The sequence below is a fragment of the Sinocyclocheilus rhinocerous genome, unplaced genomic scaffold, assembly GCF_001515625.1.
Source record: "Sinocyclocheilus rhinocerous isolate Xijiao unplaced genomic scaffold, SAMN03320098_v1.1 scaffold816, whole genome shotgun sequence".
In the NCBI taxonomy this organism is placed as follows: domain Eukaryota; kingdom Metazoa; phylum Chordata; class Actinopteri; order Cypriniformes; family Cyprinidae; genus Sinocyclocheilus; species Sinocyclocheilus rhinocerous.
This window is the reverse complement of record NW_015660894.1, coordinates 209,452-218,404: the sequence shown is the minus strand read 5'-3', so window position 1 is coordinate 218,404 and position 8,953 is coordinate 209,452. Positions and strand designations below refer to the sequence as shown.

Below are 8,953 nucleotides of genomic sequence, written 5' to 3'. Positions count from 1 at the left end.
GTGTAGAGTATCTCACGTAAATACAGTCGGTTATGGATTAAGTGAACGTAAACAGGTGGGTGAAAACTGAACGCGTGTCAGTATTACATGCATGCCTTGCGTCTTAAAGGGACAGCATTCCTAATTAAGTACCTGTCTGTGTCATTAAATGTTAACCAACAAAAGATGTTAAATAAATATTTTAAGTAAACCTACTGTATCTGAAAAATGAGTTTAATTTGTATCTCTTTTGTATTTGTCTTATTGTCTTATTCTGCTTCATTTTAAAAAATTATAAATTATATATATATATATAGAGAGAGAGAGAGAGAGAGAGAGAGAGACAAATAAAAAATATATAGAGAGACATATAAATTTAACTTAAAAAATTAAATTAAAATCAAAATGGAAAATATAAAAAACTGATTTAAAAATATGAATAAAAATATATCTTAATGATATTAAAATAACACATAGATACAGATATTTAGACATTAATTACTAGCACAATGTTAACATCTAATAACATGTTGCATGACACTTTAAAAGGAAATACCTTTGCTCTTTATTTATTGTCCTGTTTCAGATCTACTGTGAACTGAATTATTGACAGATCTCTTGACTTTCGTTTTATGGCTTTCTTTGTGGCCCTAAGCAATTCTCGTTCTCATGTTCTCGGGTTACCACAAAGTGAACCGAGACTTTACCAGGAAGTATCACACTTGCAATTACATAGAGACAGTATCTCATATACTGCCTGTTTTTCCCCCAGTGATCCTCTCTCCGTACGGTTTGAGTGGAACTCTGACGGGCCAGTCCTTCAAGCTGTCAGATCCACCGACCCAGAAGTTGATCGAAGAATGGAAGCAGTTCTATCCCATAGGCCCCAAAACCAAGGAGGTCACGGACGACAAGATGGTTGACCTCGACTGGGAGGACGATTCCTTGGCTGCTGTTGAGGTTGTTGTTGGTAAGTCAGCTGAACATATTAAGAGTTCAACGTCATCTCAATTAATGTGTAATAAGAGTACAAGTAATCATTCATGTGGCGCAGCTGGAGTGAGGATGTTGTACCCAGCCAGCCTGGTGCTGGTGGCCCAGTCTGACATCCCGGTCGTGGCTACAGTGAGCTCTTCCACCTCCTCGGGCTCTTACTCAGGAGGTCAGCTCAGTCACATGGTCCATGGAGATACTGGCATCTCTTCAGTCACTCTGACTCCTCCCACTTCACCTGAGGAGGCTCAAGCAGGTACCACCACTATATTCTCAATTATTCTGAATAAATGAAAAAAATGAGTTCTACATACGTAACTTGATTTCCCTACATTTGAATGAGTTAATGGATGTTTAACATATTATGTGATTGATTTATGTATTTTTTCTTACTACAGCATAATATTACATTTTAGATGCAGAGAAAAAACATATATATTATAAAAAAATCCAACATTTTATTGTACATATTTAACATTGTTTATGTAATTATTAATTTCATGTATTTATTTTTTGTCAGCAAAATTCATTTTAAAGGCAGAGAAGTTGTGAGTGTGTGTGTGTATGATTTTATTATTATCTATAACTTCATATAGCAGTTATATAACTGTTTATTGTATTATTTAACAGTAATTATTTATGTGATGTAATAATACATTTAATGTTTTTTTTTGAAAGTACAATGTTTTATTGTATTTTCTTAAAATTAAAATAGTGTTTTATTGTATATCCAAAAATATGCAAAAAATTCTGTAGGGGTGTGAACTCCATGAATCTGTGCTCTTTGGATGCAGGGATTCTTTTATGTCATTTTAAATGTTTAGTTTTGAAATGTTGTTGTATGCATTTGTCATTTTTATTTAATTTCTTTTATTTTCTTAAATGTGTGTATATATATATATATATATATATATATATATATAGTATTTATATAGTTTTAGCTTTTAGTTTTAATTACTTTTTCTTATTTGTAAGTCGCTTTGGATAAAAGCGTCTGCTAAATGACTAAAAGTAAAAAGTCATCAAAAAACATCAATCCAAGGCACTCAAAAATATTGTGGAAAAAGTAAAAAGCCTATATTCACATGGCTTTAACGTTTAACATTTTTATTTATTTTTTATTAAATGTTCAGTTATGAATTATGCATAGTAAGACCAGACAATCAAAGCACTTGGATTCTCAGCTGCTGTCAAAACATTTAGTTGTAATGACTTTTTCCCCCTCTATTGCAGTTTCTCAGCCTGCCCAGAAATGGGTGAAACTGTCAGCTATGTCAGGCGCCTTTAGTGTGGACAGCAGCAGTCATCACGGAGGCAAGATCCCCCGCCGGCTAGCCAGCCAAATGGTAGAGCGAGTCTGGCAGGAGTGCAATATTAACCGAGCCCAGAACAAGTATGAATATAAAAACTACAGCTTGACTGATCAGCCAGAGCAAATTACCTGGCATTTATTGGAAATTTATTGAGTAAAAACAAAGCAACTTCAGCCGTTTGGTATGGTTTATTTTTGCAGGAGAAAGTTTTCAACCATGTCTAATGGAGTTTGCGAGGAAGAAACGGACAAAGCTTCTGTTTGGGACTTTGTAGAGTCGTCTCAGAGGTCACAGTGCAGTTGCTCAAGGTATGCGCAAGCTGCAACAAATGACCTGTAATTAACAAAGATTAATGAATGAATGTAGCCAGTTGATGACATTGAGCTTTCGCTTTTCATTCCAGGCTTAAGAACCAGAAACAGCGGGCATGTAGCACACCAGGGCATCCTCCATCTGCTGGCCAGCCTCCTCAGCCCTCTACCAAACACAAGATGGCGGAGAAGCTGGAGAAAGGAGACAAGCAGCAGAAGAGGCCCCAGGCGCCCTTCCACCACCGCAGCTCTCTGTGTGAAGAGCAGCCCAACGTGGAGCAGGGAGATGCTGTTCACAGGCTGTGTCTGCAGGGCCACGAGGACAGCCGCTACCCCAGCCTCCATCATGGCGATGTCACCTCCAGCAAGACCCCAATGATGCACGGTTCAACTGATGAGATGGCCGGCTCCCCTCAGCCCCCGCCGCTCAGCCCGCACCCTTGTGAGCGCGTAGAGGTGACAGCCGACGGCCTAACGACTTCCTCCTTGCCCTTGCACCAACACTTCTACCCTCCTTCCTCTGAGCCCTGCCTGGTGCCCCAGAAACCCCCTGATGATTCTCCACTAGACCCATTGCCCTTACCCTGCCCACCTCCATACCCAGAGTCCCTAGAAGCCACCGTATATGTGGGCTCCGCCGTAAACCCCAACAAGGACACAACGCATAACCCCTGGAGGTACTTTAGGGTGCCTGGTGGGAAGAATGCGGATTTCCACACACCTCAGCTTCCTGTGGTCATGCTTTTTGAGGATGGTAACAGGGCCGGAGGCCAGGATGGTGTTGTGTCAGTTACAGAGTGAGTTCTCTAGCCTTGTGCACTAAATAGTGATATAGTGTTAATTACGCTATTATTACACTAAATACCAACAACACATTTTCTACCTTGAGAAGTGCGATTAAAAATATAAAGTTATTTGGCTTAGTAGAACTGAATGCCAACAGTTTTCGTTTGCCAGGCAAAATGGATCCTCATAAAAAAATGTAGTTGCTGTTCAAAACATGTCCTTGCCTTTTTGAAAAAGGAAGCTTTTTTTTAACTTGCCTGAGAATAGGTCAGCCTTTTAACATCTTAATAAAGTAAAAGGCAAGTTATGCTTCCATAAAGAACATTACTTTGGCCCTTTTGCAAGTCGTTTTGCTTCAGGGGTTGTCAATAACATCAGGCAGCACTACTAATTGGTAATGTTAGTTGATTGCAGTGGCAGATTGGTTGAATTGGACCCTCCTTCTGGCCCAATATTATGGTGCACTCTGTGTGACCTAATGAACAGATAAATAGTCAACAGCTGCTGAAACAATGGCCACTGACTATGTCAGCGTCAGGAGAGTTCACCTTCAGGTTTTGGCTACACACTTGATGTTTTGATTTAGTGGCTATGGCTGGCCATAGGGCAGGTTTTCAACCATAATTTTTATTATTATGTAAATATATTTATTGATATGTGGCATTTTATTATAAAAATATAATACGCATGTTTTAAAAAGAAATTTAGATTACAAATATATTAAAAACATTGTTAAATTAACACTTTGGTATATATTAAAGTGCTAATTTCTTTAAAAAAAAACTACAGTTATGGGTCTGTCTAAAGCTTTTAGTTCTACTAATATTATAAAGTGTAACATTTCTGCCGGAGTATTAAACTATTAAGCTATCATGGTAAATACAAAAAGTAGTATTGGTGTAACTGATTGGTTATTATTGATTCTTTTCTAACTAGAGAAGTAACATAGTTTGGGGTGATTTTTGCAGGTTTATGTCCTCCTCCAAAAGGCCTCTGAAAGTGTCGGAAGACCTGGTGAAGATGTACGAGCAAAAGAAAAACCAGCATCTCTCTGCAGCTGTGTGCGATGGAGACCAGGAGCGTGAATCTGATCCTTATGCTTTTGAGGAAGGAGATGAGGAGTTTACTTTCTCTGATAAAGACAAAAAGCCTGGAGCCGAGAGGGAGACCGGGAAGAAAAATAAGGTCTGGCAGTGATTTTCTTAGAAAAATGTTGTGTGGTTGGGTTTCTCAAAGTGAGAAGTCTTATTTATTTTTTATTTATTGTCTTTTAGAGGGATGATGGCAGTGTGTCATCTTCTGATGGTGAGTATTATTTCCTCACACTTAAATTGATAAAAAATGATTAATTGTTTCTGGAAATGTTTCAGAGGGTTATCTTGAACGCACCTTTTCATACAGATGCCCAGGGGTCAGGTGGCAGTAAACCACTTCCTACCACCAGCTTGATTCATGAGACAGATCTGGTCGTGTCCATTAATGACCTGGACAACCTCTTTAACTCTGACGAGGATGACCTGACGGTTAGTACTCGTATGAGCTCGCCAGCTGCCTGTGATGTGGAAAGTGAGAATCCTAACTTAACTGAAGCGTAACATCATAATCCACTTCTTTCTGTAACTTTTTGGTATGAATCACATTTGTGAAGGTCCAGCAGTAATGAATCTATTGGATACGGTCATATTCAAATTGAAGCCAAATTTTCGAATGATCCCCTGCCTCATTAGAAAAACTTTTAGGTGGTCATAAAGTTCTTTATTTGCTGAACTAGGGGAACAGTAGAGCAATTAAAGTGAGCATTTCTTTGTCTTACTCCTAACAGCCTGGATCCAGAAGAGCTGCTGGTGGAGCAGAGGAAAAATTTGGTAGGAAAGAACCAAAACCTGCAGCGCCAGACCCCCTGCCTTGTATGTGCCTCAATTCATGACCCCTGCTGAATCTGCATCATTACTGATACATTTGTTCTAATAACCGTTACTGGAAGTGTGTGAGCAGTTTGGTTTAGAATATGTTAGAATGAGTTCATATTATCCATAGAGAAAGTAGGAATTCTGAACTTTATGCTGTTAAATCTGTAGAAATGCCTTATATATTGGATATTATATTGGATATTATAAATATTATAATTTAAAATATAATATAAATATAAATATTAGAATATCAGAATATAAATATTAGATGAAAAACTTGGAAATTAGTTGCTATGTATATATATAAATATATATATACAGTATATATATGCACATGTTATACTAATAATATTACAAGTTTTAGAAATGCCCTTTTGACAGTAGCTTGAGTTGGGATGCAGATGTACATTTATTTTCATAAACAAAAACAGTACCTGTTTCTGTGAGTATCTGTGAAAATGATAACGGTAAATTGAAACGCCTTCTAACTGGATCGTTGTTGCACAGGTGTTTCCGCATCAGTTGTTGAGAATAATCCAGCTCTGATTTATTTGGCTTTAAACTAGTTTAAATCGCACACCTATGTGATTTGTACTGGAGAACTCTGTGCTGAACTCGAGCGCGATCACTAGATCTCACAGCGCTGTTTAGTGGTCTCGTGATCGTGACTGGTCAGTGTAGTAAATACATTCACTTTAGCTCACACCGCGCTCTCTTTTCTTTTGAGCTGAGCTGATAAAAGGTCAGTGCGACCCGTGGTTTCAAAAGAGAAGGGCTATTTCGTTTCGCTTTTGGCGTGTATGGCGTTTAATACGTATTTATCATGCACAACAGAATACTAACGCTTATCAGTTAGGCAGATTGGTAGTGGCACCAGCGCAACCTCTTACAAAATTTAGTGTCACCGGCAGAAAAAAAAGTTGCAAAATATACATTTAGTCGCAGTCGAGCCCTGGTAGAATACTGTCAATTACACTTTTATTTAATTTAGAGATGCACCAATTGCAATTTTCATTCACTTTAGCTCACACCGCGCTCTCTTTTCTTTTGAGCTGAGCTGATAAAAGGTCAGTGCGACCCGTGGTTTCAAAAGAGAAGGGCTATTTCGTTTCGCTTTTGGCGTGTATGGCGTTTAATACGTATTTATCATGCACAACAGAATACTAACGCTTATCAGTTAGGCAGATTGGTAGTGGCACCAGCGCAACCTCTTACAAAATTTAGTGTCACCGGCAGAAAAAAAAGTTGCAAAATATACATTTAGTCGCAGTCGAGCCCTGGTAGAATACTGTCAATTACACTTTTATTTAATTTAGAGAGGCACCAATTGCAATTTTCTTGGCCGATTTTTTTTTTTGTAAGTGTGACCTGCTGATACCGATTTTTGCCGATTCCGATTTTCTTTCTAAAAACTATAATTGACCGCATATTGACAGCACACAAACAAAAATCTATACTTTTTTTTAATGCAAAAAATTATTTGCATAATAAAAAATTATTAAACATAAACAAAGCTACAGATGTTCTCTCACTTAAACAACTCTCAAAATAAAGTGCTCTGTGACTAGAAAAAAGGTAGAAATTGCAATTAACTGAAAAGGAGTTGCTGTACTGTTTAACAAAACAGATGTCATTTCCCACTGTTTCTGCCGATCATGCGGAAAACCGGCTAATTCCGGTCCCTGGCCGGTCGATTGGTGCATCTCTAATTTAATTGTTTATTTTATTTAATTGCCTTATCTTGGCATTGTAAGCATATGATTTTAAAACATTTTTATATAAAATTATTAGTGGGACATTTTATACATCTTTATTTGACCTCGAAGCATATCAGCAACCCCCGTGAACTCTGGCACCCCTGACCCCAGGTTGGGAACCACTGATCTATGCAATTCTTGAAAAGTCATTGCATGGGCTCCTACTTACTGCTACAGAATCCAAGAGCTACGTGTTTTATCAATCAAAAACTGTTTTAGTGCTGCACAAGTCATCACAGACTGTGACGTTAATGGCAAGCATCTGTTACCTATTTTCTATATATAGTGCCAGAATTCTGTTCCTTCATTGTGTGTTTATTGATCTAGACTCTGCAGACCTGCACCAGATGTTCCCAACCCCTCCGTCACTGGAGCAGCACATCATCATGGGCTACTCCCCTATAAACATGGGCAATACGGAATCAGCAGCTGGCCTTTCTCTCCTGGATGGGGCCATCAGCGGGAACTTCAAGATGGAGGTGGAGGAGGGTTTCTGCAGCCCCAAACCCTCAGAGATTAAGGTAGGGCTTAATTACTGCTGTCAATTCCCAGGGATATTTTCATGAAGATGTATTTTGTGATGCAAGACTTTGTTTCTTTATCGTATCTTCAGGACTTCTCCTACGTGTTTAAACCAGAGTCCTGCCAAGCGCTCGTCGGCTGCTCCCTTTACGCCCCTCTGAAGATGCTGCCCAGCCAGTGTCTGCTTCCCATCAAGCTTCCAGAAGAGTGTGTGTACCGGCCCAGCTGGACAGTCGGCAAACTGGAGATGCTGCAGCCGATGGCAGCCATGACCTTCCTCAACAAGGACAGGTACAACAGCCAAGAAATCAGGGATTTTTCTTCATCCCTAGCAGATTTTAGTGTTTCACAGTGTTGATTGTTCTTTTGCAACAAACAAACCTTTAATGATACATTGAGTAATTCAAGCTTTCATCAGCTTGTTGGCATGTATGGAAGCCTAAAAGGCTTTTACACAGATTGATTTACCTTATTTAGGAGGGGTGGGGGGAGGTCGTGGATATTTAGCAGGTGGTGGTTGAAGTAAGTAGGTCAGGTTTTTAACAAGCACAGAACACATTCTTCTCTGCTGTTTGTGGTCCAAGCAGCTGCCATCCCAAAATAGACATTCAATATTAATGATTAACAGCCTTAACTGAGGAATGTGTCCAGGGCATTGAATTAGAATTTAGGGATGTGTACCTGCATCTAACTACAAAAAAACTAACAAAAATTATTTTGCAGCAACTTACTAACTGTTTCCAGTGTTATTTTAGTGGCTTAATGAAGTCAGTTCCCACAGGTGACTCAGTTCCGAGCAGACTAACCACAGGTGAACTTTCACTTGAACTGTCAGAGGAGGAAAGAGACGCTGATTCACTGGTTGTTTTTTTTTCTCAAATGACTCTAAGGCTTGTGAATTTTCTGGTTTGATGCAGAGAAGTAGTATGCAGTGTTTCAAAAATGACACAGTATGCACTTACACAGTTTAAACAAACGTACTCAGAAGCCCCAGATCAGTTTCTTAGCAAAGAAAATTTATGAAAGGCTGAATATGGTTTATTTTACATTACACAACGTCACTGTAATTAACTGTTTGCCCACCTAATCTCGTTCTATTTGGCCGGCCCGAGCAGATCAACACTACAGTCGTTTTTGTTCAGTAAGATTTTTTTCAATAAATTAATACTTTTATTCAGCAGTGATGCATTAAATTGATCGAAAGTGACAGTAAAGACATTTATAATGTTACAAAAGATAATTACTGTTCTTTTGAACTTGGGCACCAAATCAGCATATTTGATTTCTGAAGGATCATGTGATACTGAAGACTATATATATATATATATATATATATATACACACCGATCAGGCATAACATTATGACCACCGACAGGTAAAGT

The 8,953-nt window shown here is 38.6% G+C and overlaps 1 protein-coding gene across 2 annotated transcripts in view; it reads left to right on the top strand.

Annotated features, from left to right (window-relative positions):
• LOC107726096 (mediator of RNA polymerase II transcription subunit 13-like) overlaps nt 1-8,953 on the top strand; it is a 40,747-nt gene that overhangs the window by 14,198 nt on the left and 17,596 nt on the right. Inside the window, exons 5-15 of one of the 2 annotated variants that reach the window (XM_016535579.1) lie at nt 752-949; nt 1,034-1,228; nt 2,206-2,365; nt 2,486-2,593; nt 2,689-3,393; nt 4,351-4,567; nt 4,657-4,687; nt 4,784-4,905; nt 5,205-5,247; nt 7,377-7,570; nt 7,663-7,862. In XM_016535579.1, the coding sequence (XP_016391065.1) occupies nt 752-949; nt 1,034-1,228; nt 2,206-2,365; nt 2,486-2,593; nt 2,689-3,393; nt 4,351-4,567; nt 4,657-4,687; nt 4,784-4,905; nt 5,205-5,247; nt 7,377-7,570; nt 7,663-7,862 (2,173 nt within the window). Of the gene's footprint in view, nt 1-751; nt 950-1,033; nt 1,229-2,205; nt 2,366-2,485; nt 2,594-2,688; nt 3,394-4,350; nt 4,568-4,656; nt 4,688-4,783; nt 4,906-5,204; nt 5,290-7,376; nt 7,571-7,662; nt 7,863-8,953 lie in introns of both variants that reach the window. The other variant, XM_016535578.1, reaches the window with a different exon arrangement.